Consider the following 14160-nt stretch of genomic DNA (forward strand, 5'->3'; position numbering starts at 1 on the left):
CCGGCTCAGCAACTGCAGCGCCTAACTGTAGCTGTTCAATTAAGTTTTTTGAGGACGATCGCTAAGGTCTCTTCCCCTGCCTATCTGCTCTGGTAGCACCAGGCCCTTGAGTTTCTCATCAGTAGTTAGTGCCCTCAGCATATTTTCCGCTAAGTCTTCTCTGTACAAATATTTATACAGGTATCTGTATGACAACCAGAGTTATCTTCTGTGAAGGTGATCTAGAGCAGCTAAATCCTTGGCGAATGCTTTTTTCCCCTCCCTGTAAATGCCTGCCAGGCCAGGGAGGTGAAGCCAGGGAGGTGGAGTTCAGCAGGAAAAAAAAGTATTATGACATTTTCCACCTGCATCACTAGATTTCTAGACCGTCTCATCAAACTGCCGTCTGTTCACAGCACGGAGGAGATGCTGCCTGAAAAACAGGAGCACGGCGGTCCCCGAGTGTCAGCACACAGCCCCGCCACACGCCAGGACACGTCCCATGGCAGCGGGAGCCAGCACTGCCACGTTCATCCTTCCACCCTTCCCTCACATCAGGGTGACAGCAGGAAGGAAAAAAGCCACTCCGGCTCTTTTGCTCTTCCCCCACTACACGCTGTGCAGCACACACCGAGGCAGGCACCGCAGTCTTCCTCCAAGTGGAAGAAAAACCACGAAGCTGAACAAGGTAGAGGAGAACAGAGCGTGCACACACACGTAAAACAAAACAAAAAAAAAAAAAGAGCACGACTGCTGGGAAGAACGGAAGTATGTTTTTCAAAAAAGCAAGGTTTGGGTCTTTTTCGTTTATTTTGGGTAATTATTTTTAACTGGATATCAAAAATTATTATCCTCATACTCAGAATTGAACAGGACATCTATTTTTAAATATTATTCATTCAGTCACATGTCATCCCCAGAGACAAGACAAACTAATAAATCAATGCCACAAACAATTACAAAGTCACCCTGGCTGTAAATTAGCCTAGTTGGCCATTCTACATTGTCATCAGGTTTTACATGAACCTCTGGTTTCTGTGTGCCACGCCACCTTTCCTGTGTAAAACGGACTACATCTCAGACTCAAGATCCCACATTTTAACTCCAGTTACTCCAAAGCATCTTCTTTCAACTCCAAATTCTGCCAGCCCAACCAGGTCTACAGAGCGAGGCAAGTTTACACACTCAGGCAGAGAGCAGGCTATCATATTTTATGTTTATAACATGGAGGCTCAAACTGAGAAGTATAAATATCCCAGTCTCACAACTGATAGTAGACCAACGCTAGTGCTAGCAGGAGGTGGATGAGCAGACAGTTTGCTTCTGTGCTCTTCCAGTTTGGTCCGTCTGTTCTGGGGGCTGCTTGGTTTATACGGCGTGACGCATGAAAATGGCACTTGTTACCACCAAGACTGTCCCACCTGGTCCCTCAGACAGGCCGGTCCGCGGGACCTCACGTTCCCCACCACGCTCCCGGCATCAGCTTCAACTGTTTCTCCGAGAAGGAACGTGACTCCCAAACTAGCAATCATGGGGTGATCACCCCCCAAAAACAACCCGTTTCATGAGACCAGCTACTGTTCTTTCCTCCCATTGCACCCCCTCACTTAAGGGAACCAAAAGTGTTTGAGTGAACGCAATTTCCTTTCTTTACAGATATGGTACCCTATGACACAGAAAGAGCTCTGGCACGCAACACTGTTGTATTGTAACCCGCTCAAAATTAACTCATCTTTTAAACCAGAGAGAATTTAAGGATTTTCAAGTCAGAAGACTTTTTTTGTTTGTTTGGATTTTTTTTGTTGTTTCTAAAATTCAGAAAAGGTGGGCTCTGTCTCTACATTTTCTTCATGGAGATGAACACACCCATTAGTCACTGTGTAACACTGCCTGCTGAGAAGAGGTTATTACCATATGGTGACAGAAAACCCGCTCCAGGAGATTACAGGTAGAGGGGAAAGCCTCAAAGAAGTCAGGAAATTCTTAGCTCAGAAAGATCTGGAAAGACAAACAGCCTTCATGACCTAGTAGGGAAATTATTTCCCCTCTTAAAACAAACATGAACAACAAAATACAGTTTACATGGAATTCATTAACTTCAAGTTTCCTAAGGTTTAGTAACCACTTACTTCATTACAGGCCAAATGAAATCCTTTCTGAACAGCTGCTTTGGATTAAAAAAAAAAAATAAAATATTCATTCTTCTCAGGTCCATGCCTCACTCCTCTAGAGAAGGTTCTGCATAAAGACCCCGAGAAATCAGTCCTGAGACCTCAAAGCAGGTTCTGCCACGCACACATAGATGTGTGAGAAAGATGCAGACAATGCATTAATCCTTTTGGCATAAAAAGGCATTTTTTCAAACTCTGAAAAGGTGTCATTCAAAGAGAGGGTCTGCTGGAGGATTGAGAAGTAACAGACACCACTGCACCTGATCTGGCCGTCACTCCTCCCTGGCATCCCAACAGCTCTGCAAGTCTCATTTCCACTGATCTAGTATTCTTTGGATCAGAAAGGACCAACAAAAGCACCTACATGGAAACATGCTGCAGACTGATGCCATCAGTTTCCCAAAACCCATAAATAAAAGAAAAAAGTTTTCCCAGTAGTGGTATGATGCACTTGGTTATTTGAAGCTTCTTGCTAGAGCTGGAGTGTATTTGCTAAAACTGCACCTCTACTCAATGTTTTTCATGCATTGCTTTTCACCAGGGGGGAAAGGAAAAGCGGAATAGGGATGTGGTGAGGTAGCAGCGCAGAACATCAGGTGAGGAGGCTGGCATCTACAGACAGTCTGTAAAGCACCTCACTAAAATTATGAATAGCAGAGACAGCTTTCAATCTCCTTTCCTTTAATACTGTTTTTCCTGAAATCAGGAAGGAGCTTTCTGTTAACATTCAGAGGGCAAATAATGAACTTGAATTGGGTTTCAATAGCCCTCAAAAAAAAAACCAAAACAAACCACACACACACAGAGAACAGTATGGCATTTCATGACAATGGGCACAACCCCATTTGAACTCTTCCTCTTTCTTCTGTTTAATTTTGGACATGCTTGTTCTGCACTTCAGTATAAAACTCACTTCTACATTAATGTAACAGTCAACATTTGACTTATCCTATCAAGACAGCAACATAATCTTCCCAAGGTATGTTTCATGGCTTTAATAAATTCTCAAACATGCAGTGAAAGCAGAACAGTGGTTTGGGGTGGGGGGTGGGTGTTTTAAAAGTGTCCTTTTGTCCTGAATTATCTCAATATTCAAACAATAACACTCAAGGGAGGGTGGGGGGACGCCTCTCCTGAGGCATCCAGGCAACAGCCAGAGGCAGGAGCACAGAGAGCCCCAAAGATGCAACAGGGCTCGTGGTCCACAGCCCACTCGGAACCTGCAGCAGCCTGGAGCGTTTGCTCCCACCCTCAGGGCACGAGGGAGAAACAGCACCCTTGCCCGCAAGTACCTGGGCACTGCACGAGTCTGACACTCTGCCAGCCAGACTATTCCTCTGCACAGATCATCAGGTGTGTAAACGTATTTTTTGAGTAGAAAGACCAGAGCGAATGCTTCACATCTGTACTGTGACCTTTAATAACTCTCAGATTAAACTTAATAAACTCTATTCTGAATGAACAGCGTGTTAAATTAGCTAAAAATTGATTTAATTTTTTTTTTTTTTTTTGAAAGCTCAGTAAATCAAACCAGCAAACTCTAGATTGGACACTACAGCCAGGTCCAAGAGAAAAATTCCTGAGCACAGAGGAAAAGCATTCAGAGCAGAAAGATTACACACCACTATCCCAAAGAGAGCAAAACTATATCCAGAAGGACACTACCGGACTTTCAACTTCCACAAAGTCTTTTCTCAGGAAAGAGGCACGGCATTAACACAATGTGTTCCCGTGAATTTCCACAAGAAGCCTCATCCAAGAACAAGATGTACATGTAGAAACCAGAAAGAGAGAGCAATGAACTCTCTCTGGAAATGATTTATGCTGACCATAGCTGTTGTTCATTATTAAGTTGTAACAGAAGTAAAAGCCTAGAAAGAGGGAATAGAAAGGTCTTGGTCTGTTAGCATTTAACTACTACTTTATTTATAATCTCCTTTTAATACAATCATATCTTATAATATAACTATTAAAATAGCATAGAAATCAAAAGGCTTCACTCTATTCCCAGCATGCTCCTGTAAAATGTTCAAATAAATCTCCATTTGTTATTCATGTACAGACTACTCTTCTCTGCTCATCCAGGATAGCGTGGTAAATTAATAACAATAAAAAAGCTAGCAAAACTTTTCAGAACTTATCCATCACACCACTTCGATCAATAATTTGTAACATAACATTTTAGGACCATATTCCACGTTTGGTCCTCTGCCATGATCTAAACTAGGAGGGGAGCAAAAACCACATTTGATGCTAGGCAACAAAAGCAGAGTACAAAGGAACTAACTGAAGTTATTTGCAGAATGAATTACATAGGCCCATCAAAGCATGTTCTTTCATGGCTTGAGTGTGTGTTTCTCCACAGCTAAATGCATAAGCCAGTGGCTTTCCTTACATGTTTGTCCAATTCCTCTACAAAATCTGTGAGAGTTTTTGGATGATGGGTCTTCCTGGTTTTCCACAAGGCGGGGGGAAAAAGGCGTTGAAGTCCAGAAAGGACCTTCATTACCAATAATTTATGGCTGAAAAAGTATTGCTGCCCATTCCCTATATTGAATAGCAAAATAACCTTAAGAATACACACTTAGTTTCTGTCATGTAGCCACATCCTTTCCTACCAGCATGTATCCAGTGGTTTTGAGATAGAAGTCGGTCTTTTACCAAAACACACGGTCACCCTGTCTCCCACCAGCTGAAGACTCAGCAGCTCTTCAGCAGTTCTTCCACACCCAACGGGAGACCCCCACACCTGAAAAGGGACTAGGCTGCTAGAGAAGGCTTCCCTGGCACAAGAGCTGCCTTGTTACGTGAGAAACTACCGACGAAGGTAGGCAACACTCAAGTTACTCCTCTCCAGCATCTCAACATGTTTAATGCATCTGTCCCATGCACTCAGATTAATGAATATCTAAAAATGCAAATTATTAAAGAGTGAACACATTTCTGAGCATAAGAGACCTCCACAAGAAGGTCACTGCCACAGTTGTAGATGGGTCCCCATCGAAAACCAGCCTCCCCTGCATCGCTGCGGCTCACATCCCGAGCTCGTCCGTCAGAGCAAAGATGCAGCCCATGACACATCCAGACAGGCTCAACCCTGCCCTCGGCAGAAGGGACTGCGACAGCCCCTACCCTCCCTGTTACGGCTGACTGTCTTCCAGCAGCCTCCCCACCGACAACCAGCGCCCAGCCCGACCCCAGCCTCCACCGGCACCATCCACGGTCATGTCAGAGTCCCTCCACGGCTCGGACATGCGCCTGGAGTCGCAGCCAGCGACTCTCTGCCAGCCCCAACCTGCTGGTCCCACAGATAACTGACTACAAAATATAACTGCAAGTGTCTGTATCTTGGTTCAGGTTTTGTGGGTTGTTGTTTTTGGCTCCACTCGGGGCTGAGCTCAACTCAGGTCCAATAATGAAAGTAAGGTTTTCTTTTTATTCTCTCCAAGGGCAGTATCAGGTGGTGCGGATGTCCTTTCAAAGAAAAGGCCCAAAGACGTCATATCCTAATAAATAAATAAATGGCAGTTTCTGTTCTCTCCTTCTTGATGGCAGATGTTTCGTTGACTTTGCAGCTGTGTATATTTACAAGTCAGTAGTTTCTTGCCTCATTCCCAAAACTGCAGCTTGCATCAGAGCCATATCATTGTCTTCTGTCAAACCCACAGATGCCAGAGGGCTCTTCTACTTCCTTAGCCTGTTATTTTTGTTGCTACCTTAAAAACGCCCAGCTTTCTTCTGAGAATATACTGTCACTTTCTGAAATTACAGCTCAGCTTGTTTCCCTATTTCATTCCAGAAACACACTGGAGGAGGGGAGGAAGACAAAAAACAGACTTCTGAGAAAGTACAGAGCACCAAAACTTATTCTTTCATCAACACAATAAGAAGTCAGACAATGCAACTCCTCCCTCCCACCTCACCACGTTTAAACCCTGTTATTCCTTCTTCAGACTGTTATTAAGGCATCCAAATAAAGGCAGTTCTCCCCAACTTCAGGCTAGGAGCATCTCAGCTCCCAGGACGGGTGGGAACAGCTGCGCTCCTCTAATTGCACATTTTCCTTTGAAAGAGGGATACCGTACAACACATGAAAAGCAGAGCACGCGGGGCTCTGAGCACACCAATCCATGCTGCTACCCTGCAGCAGAGCAGCGATGCTGTCCTGGAACTCAAGCCCACATGCCCTTGCCCTTCCACACCTACGCTGATTTACCCACTCCAGTCCGTCTCCCCACTTACACACGAAAGATGTTAATAACAACACTGCCCTACTCTTTCCTGCTCATGAGAGTCAAGCCCAACACGCGCACCGTGGACAAGTACTTCTGCTTGGAGGAACAGGCAAGGTGAGGAGGAAAATTAGGAGCAGTCGCTGAGAGGTGTTAAGACAGCACAGCTAATTCTTTGCCAAGGTGCCCGATACTGTGAACTGTGAGAATTCTTTTGCACCCAAAAATATTTTCACGATACTGTACGAGAGTCCTTCTTCCCCCAGACCTGATGGGAGAAGGGGGAACAGAACCTCAAAGAGCACTGGGGGAAGTGGAGCCAGTAACTTCCCATCGCTCCTGGTCTGCCCCTCACCTAGGCACCCCTTCTCCACAGGATCCTCATCAGTGGGGGGGGTCCCACACCACCAGCAGCTGCCTTTCCCCACCCCAACTTTTAGACCTTTTCAGAAACCCTTAACACACTACACACGGTGCCTCACATAGCAGTTCTTGCCCAGGGTTATGTCTTCATTTCCTGGCAGAGCACACGCAAATCAATGGCCTGCTTTTATGGTTTGGGTTTGTTTTTTTTTTTTTTCCTCCCCGAGGAGCCTCAATTTCTATTCCAAGGCAAAGTCGTGCTTCAAACACAGAGCAGCATATGTTATTTCTTCACGTACCAATCAAGAGACTAGAAGAAACCAGCCTGGTACTTATATATCTGCCATTTCATAAACGCTAGGCAATACCCTAGAACTGTCTTCATTGCAGCACCCAATCTGTCCCCAGCAGACAGCCCAAGAAAAGGAGGCAATACAAGCAACGGAAAGGAGCCAGGCTACAGCAGCCTAAAGGTTTAGTTTAGAAAAATAGTCATTTTAGTGGCTAGAAATAAGGAGCAGCAAATTTGTCACTTGTCTTTAACACCCTGTCTGCACACACTCTGCACAAACCTCCCTGACGAGTTCACACAGTGCAAAACCGGCTACGCCAACTCCGCGCCCACTTGACAGAATCCTAAGGGTCCTCCCGCAACTATAAGGACTCCCGGCCGTTTCGCACCGATGGAGCCAAAAATGACAAACGAGAAGCAGCGCATTTGGCCCATGGCGATCTGGCGGCAAGAGGCACAACCGAAGGAACCGGTTCCAAAGGCAACATGCGGCACCGCGGGGCAGGGAGATCCCGGAGCAAAGGGGGCTGCCGGCCAAGTAAATGTTGCTTCATGGGGACGGACAGACAGACCGACAACAGCAGCAGTTCTCAGACCGAGCCTTGCCCAAGAACTCCAAAAATAAGTTACAATTTCTCAAAGCAGTCTTTCAGTCAAATATATTTAATGCAATTAAAAATGAAAGGTAGATGAGGAGAATTAAGTTCCCCTCAATTTAGACAGGAACTCATATCTTAAAATGCACCAGAGGCGTAGAGTAATCTTCCAGAAATGTTTTTCCTGTCACGTCTTACTGTTTAATTATATATTACCATTCCAAGCTACCATGACAGATTTTAAGTGAGTTTGTCTTTTTTCCATAATTAATCATAGCAAAGACTCATCTGTTCTTCAAGCCCTGCGATGACAGCGCTGTTTTCACCACTGTAAGGCAATCATCCCACAGCGTTCCTTCCTGAAAGCTATTGCAAAGAGAAAATGCTCACCTATCTGCAAAAGATGCCTTTCAAAGATATAAATCCGCTCCATACACATTACTTCATACTAAAGGGAAGTAAAAAAGGGAAAACTTCTTTTCCATAGCAAGCAATCATACAGACGCACAGGCACAGCACAGGCTAATAATGCTAAATGAATGCTAATTATAAATATATAAACCCAACGTAACCATCCACGAACAAGTGTCCTACCCCTTAAACATCAGACATGCAGAGCCATCAGCATCCACCACTGGTACCCGAGGAAGGGGGGGCAAAAAGACACTTGGTTCTCCTGTGAACCTGTAAGGCGGCCTCCCTTACAATTACCATAGCCAACAGTTATTTTAAAGGCAGCTTTGGCCACCATCATATTCTATTCTAAGTGCAGAGGATGTGTCTTCAAAAATAACTTGTAGCTACATGTAGATCAGCGCTAACAAACTATCTAACACCCAAAGCAGAAAATAATAAATGCTAATTGGACAACGGAAAGAAGTCTTACTTTCTTTTCCTAGTATCACAAGTCACAAAAGTGAGATTACGGGGGGGCGGACAGAGACGGACACGACACAAAGGGGAAGAACCAACAACTCTTTTGCTTTTGCTAATCAAGCATTTATGGCTTACAACAACTACAGCTTATAGTATGTTCATGAAAAGTTTTCCTTCTGACCACTGAAGGAAAACATACTTCCAATATAATCAATAACATACAGGGATCTCTGTTCAAAGTGTTTTATCCTTCATCTTCTCAGTTTGAACTCCCCAAAGGAGGAGTAGATACTTGCAAAATTACTTTTTGCCCATCTGTGAAGTCCTGCAGCACACACACTTTTTTTTTTTGCACAAGCAACAAATAGAAATCCAATCTGCTGTTAATTGATTTTGATTGCTCTATAGAAAAATAATGATTTTCTGCAGTTCTCCTGTATCCTTCACATGGTACATTGGTAGCTTCCCAATTACAAGTCATTAAGAAAAAAATTACATAGCTTGTTCTGCTCATAAAAACACGCGTAGATGGGCACCACACAGCCCTGAGCAGCCATAAAACTTCTGTCTTATAGCAGTCTCGTAAGAGTAACTTTAGATCAAAGCTCAGGTTTTCAATAACCAATCGCTGTATTAACAGTGCCACCTTTATGGCTTTCTAGCTGCTTCCCAGTTTTCCAAAGCAAGATAACTACTAAAGCAGCAATGACTACAAAAACGGACAGTATGTTCAGTCAGACAGGCCGCTAAAGACCAAAGTTTACATTTGTATCCAAATATTTAGAAACATTTTTACTAGTACCTCTCTTTGTTAAGTCCTGACCCCTGGAATATTCTGGCATTCCAAATGATAATTTTCTTCTAAGTTATAACAAAATATAAGATTTAGTCATGTATCTTAAGCATCACTTTTAGAAGATGAATGTTTTTAAATAACCGCAATATCCCAACAGCTTGGTGATCTGTTCCAAAAAGATGAAGAAAAACATGCTGAAAAAGACAGAGAGAGAATTGCCCAGGTGAGCACAGAGAGAAAGAGATCTTTACACTGACATTATACATATCTCTTCTTTTATTTACAAGAATAAAATGTTTTCAGTGTTCTTATTTAAAAATGCACAGGAATAATAGGCACTCAAAAATATTATGACATAGTAAGTCACTTAAAAATTTTCACCCACTAGAAATGTTTTTTGTATTTTCTTTAAGAGTAAAAATATTAAATGCATATTTGCACGCTCTCTCTAATTAAAGTGACAGATTTCCTGTATTGCAGGTGATGAACTGACAGAGTAGCAAGAAACAGAGTAACAGCCCATTTTCTATGACAAAAGAAAGGAAAGTGGAGATCCTAAACCTTGTCTCGTTCTGCTCTCTGCCTCAAAACCCAGACAGACCCCTAGCTACCCCAAATATTAATAAGTTATAAGGTAACACTTCTGCTGTACTCCAGTCACTCATACTGTGAAGAACATCCCCGTGCTAAAGAAATCTTCCCAGCAAAAAACTACTCAGTTTTCCATTCTAAGTATCAAAATTAGCATTCTCCTTTCCAGATATCCAGGAAAAATGGAAGCATAGCTTACGATATTTTTTTCACCAGTCCTGACAACTAGCCTTTAATTTGCTGTCATCTCTACTTCAGGAAACTTCAGCCCTTTCATTAAGAAATCCCTCCCACAGGTTTACTTGTAGGGAATGGTTCAGATCTGAGCTATGTAGTTCAGTAATTAACTTGAAGAAATTGCACATGCAGATCCAAACCAGTGTATTATTTAGAAAAGATGAATTATTTAAGATCAATCTTCACTTGCTATTTTTAATTTAACGCACAAGCCTTTTAGCTTTGTGACTGTTAGAATATACATCACTTTCTCATTAACAGAGAAGAAACTTAAAGCAGTTGTAACAGGAGATTTACAATCGTCAACCCTAACCGAAACAACAGAACTTACTGTACAATTTGTTCATCCAAGGAAAACCTCAAATACAGCCGTGTTTCCTCAGACATCCTATGAAACCATAGTACTTGCATATATATATGCATACAAACTGTCTGCAAGCTATCCCCAAACTCAAAGCCCTTAGAGGTGATGACTACACGCTTATAATCAAATAAAGTTACATCCAGAGGTTTCAAAATAACAGCAGAAAACGTACACCAGCACTACAGAATTCGAGATGGAAAACCACAAACATTTCTGTTTCATAAATGGCACTTCCAACAGTTAAGAGGAAGACTGCCTCAAAAAGAGGAGGTCTAAGAAACAAACTAGTCGAACACCCATGGGATCCAGATTCAAACCTGCATCCTACATAAACCAACGTATCAAATCACCACCCACCGAAGAGCTACGGGTTTTAATGTATGGAACATTTAAAAAAACACACTGTTAGGTTTCAGACATCGAAGGAAAATCTTCTGACAACAGGAGCATTTTGCGTTTAAGAGAGAAAAGAGAGCCTTTGAGGCTAAAGAAGAGAGCATCCAGTCTCTGGACATAGAGCAATTTTCTATAGAGGTTTTAACAACTCGCTTCTGTGCCTCCAAAGCCTTCACTCTCCCCCTGCTAAAATGAGGGTACCCACCCCAGCGTCCGTCAGAGCCTCAGAAGACTCAAACGTACAACAGCCAAAAAACCCCCACGTTTTTCCAATAACCTTCAGATCTGTTACTTGAACGTTTTGCTAGAGGAAATGCCTGAGCGAGTAGCCTTAGACGACTGTTTTACATTAAGGAGGAAGCACATTAATTTACTGCACGAGTACTACCGCGATGCACTTTTAGGAGGTACAGTATTGCAGCCACAGTTGCCATTTTCAGCGTCTGAGAATAAACACAAAAGCTGCCAACACTAGGTTGCATAAGAGCACTTTAAGCACATGGTTATTTACAAAAGCAGAGGTAATTATAATGCAGGAGGTGGATTCCAAACAAACAGACTTGACTAACACTGTCAAAAAAAAAAAAAAACCCCAAACCCCCGAGATCTACAATTACTATTACTTAATTGCAGGACAGCTGCACGAACAACCTCAGTCGCTCACCGTACTACCAATACACGGCCAAAAAACCAGTTGGAAAAACGTGCCGTTTCAAAACGCAAGCCGATGTCAGAAGCTACGCGTAGAGGAGAAAACAGGAGCGCACCGTTTCCCTCGACACCTTACCTGATCTGGACTTAATGATGTCGCTGAACTCGCCGTGTCCCCCGCCAGGTCCTTCCTCCTGGTCGGACACGCGGGCCATGCTCGCCGGCTGGGGAACGCCACGGGTGGGGCCTAAACCCGTGGGGAGAGGGTTCCCATGGAGGGCCCCGGCTCGGCACCAGCACCTACAGGGCGGGAGCAGAGAGAGGCACCCTAACTCCACGGGCCGCACCAGGCGTGACTCCGCGTGGGAAGCGCAGGCCGGGACCGCCGCTTGCCGGTCGTGCCCCTGCCGAGGGACGCCTTACGGGACGCAAAAAGCGAGATGACACCGAGGGGTGCCGCCGGCCAGTTTAATCCGGGGCCGCGAAAGCCAAGCTTCAGGCAACCTTGGGCCACAGGGGGCCCCCCCCCCCCCACGCCCACCCGGTCACCCCGGAGGGGCAGGACGCAGCCCTAGCAGAGATACCGTCCCCCGGCTGGCACCAAACGGGACACCCCCGCTTGGGGGAGGGGGGCAGAGCAAGGGAGCCCCGCTGGGAGCGGGGTAAGGGAGGGCGGGCGTGCTCCTCCCGCCGGCGAGGGGGGGGGGGGGGGGGGGGGGCGTGACCGCCACGTGTGGGAGAAGCCACGAAGCCCCTCTCCCGGGCGGGGGGAGCCGAGCGCCGCGGGACGGGACCGGACGGGCCCCGCGCTCGGCCGCGGGCAGCTCCCCGCCCGGCCGCCCCGCTCCCCTGGCGGGGATTTTGACCCGGCGGGCGGGCGGGCGTGCCCGCACCTCCTCCCAGCGGGGTGCGCGGCAGCGGCGGCGGCGCCGCCGGCCCTCCGGTACCCCCCGCCGCCGGGGCGGCCGCCCCCCGCCCCGGCTCCCCGCAGCCGCCCCGCACCGGCACCCCCGCCCCGCCCCGCTCGCAGGTGCGCGGGGCCCCCGCCCCGCCTCGAGCGGCTCGGAGTTGGGGAATAAAGTTTCCCCCTCCCGGAGCCGCGGCGCCCGCCGCCTCCCCGCGGGGCAGCCCCGCTCCCAGCGGTGCCGGGACCAGCCGCCGCCAGCGAGCCGCCGCCAGCGACCCGCCGCCAGCGACCCGCCGCCGCCGCCGCCACTCACCCCTCGGACACGGCGGCGGGAGAGCCGTCCCGCTTCCCCCCAGCACGGCCCGGCCCGGCTCCTCCCCGCGCCCCGTCCCCCGGCAGCGGCGGCGGCGGCTCCGGTGCCGCTGTGCTGGCGGACCCACAACTTTCTGTGCGAGCCGCTGCCGTCCCTCCTTCTCCTTCTTCTCCGCCCCGCCCGGCCCGGCCCGGCCCTGCGGCGGCTCCTCCCTCGTCCCCGTCGCCCCTTTGTTAGCCGGGGCAGCGCCGCGGGGACCGGAGAGCCGCCCCGGCCGCGCGGCCCCTTCTCCGAGGGGGCGGGAGGGGCGGGGCTGAGCCCGCCGCGGGCCTCAGGCGGGGCGGGGAGGGGCGGGGCGAGGCCGGGCCCCGCCCCGCCCCCGTCCCGCGCCCGCGGGCGGCTGCCGGCGCGGCCCCGCTCCCCCTCAGGGCCGCGCCCGCGAGAGCGGCGGAGTCCGGCGTGGGGGGGGAGGGGGCTGCCCCGGCGCGGTCAGCGCGGCCCCGCTCCTCCCCTCAGGGCCTTCCCGGCCTCACCTGGGCGCTCCCGCCTCGCCTCGCCTTTCCTGAGTGCGGTGGCACAGGGCCCCGTCGCTCCCCGTGAAGTGGCACGGCGAGGGAGCGTGACAAAACTGGGCGGGGGACGGGGGACGGGGACGACACACGTCTTTGGCCGGGTGTCCCGCTCGGGACGGCAGCTCCGAGCCCCGGGGGGTTCAGCTGGGCGAGGAAGGAGCAGTGTGGGTCAGTGAAAATGTGCTGCGCTGGGTGCTGGGGGTCTGCGGTCGCCTTTTTATGTATGAACAGGCGCGTACGGGAGCGAAATGTTTAGCTCGCGCTAACTGCGGGAGTGAAATGTTTAGCTCACGCTAATTAATCCATTGCCGCAGTTGCAATCTGGGAATGGACGTACTGGTGTTTGCTCGGGCGAGCACTCGTCGCTCCCCGGCGCCGTGTGCCGCTGAACGCGTGGCCCTTGCTTACCTGGGTGAGCGTCAGTCCGAAGTTTCGGCCGTATCCGAGACACGCCGCGGCCGAGTAACTCCTGCCAGGCCTCAGCCGCCCGACCCAAAATGTTTTCAAGGTTAGATGCGTTCCCAACATCGAGTACCTCGCCGCCTGAACAACAAAACCAGATACCGGCCAGCAGCTTGCAGAAAAGAAGGTGCAGGATTTATTAGCTAGAAGAAAGGAGGGAGACCAGGTTTGGCAACTTACTTATTTTGTACCTCCAGGTGAACAGAAATTGGTAGCAATGAAATGAGGAAGACTTGTCTTTGAAAGTCTTTTTTTCTTACCAGTATACAGCTCATGAGTTTACTAGGCATTACAGATAACAATAACAAACAATGATTATGTGTATTTTAGCCTAAGCTGACTTTGATATTTACCCATACTTT

General features: G+C 48.0%; 1 protein-coding gene across 3 annotated transcripts in view; it reads right to left on the bottom strand.

Annotated features, from left to right (window-relative positions):
* Positions 1 to 13766, bottom strand: part of UTRN (utrophin) — a 389337-nt gene extending 375571 nt beyond the window's left edge. For 2 of the 3 annotated variants that reach the window (XM_049799498.1, XM_049799496.1), the window contains exons 1-2: positions 12765 to 12961; positions 11681 to 11844 (exon numbers count right to left, since the gene is read on the bottom strand). In XM_049799498.1, coding sequence (XP_049655455.1) covers positions 11681 to 11759 — 79 coding nt within the window. In that variant the 5' untranslated portion in view covers positions 11760 to 11844; positions 12765 to 12961. Of the gene's footprint in view, positions 1 to 11680; positions 11845 to 12764; positions 12962 to 13744 lie in introns of those variants that run through there. The other variant, XM_049799497.1, reaches the window with a different exon arrangement.
* Positions 13767 to 14160: the final 394 nt, after the last annotated feature.

Source organism: Accipiter gentilis, chromosome 5, assembly GCF_929443795.1.
Source record: "Accipiter gentilis chromosome 5, bAccGen1.1, whole genome shotgun sequence".
NCBI classification, from domain to species: Eukaryota; Metazoa; Chordata; class Aves; order Accipitriformes; family Accipitridae; genus Astur; species Astur gentilis.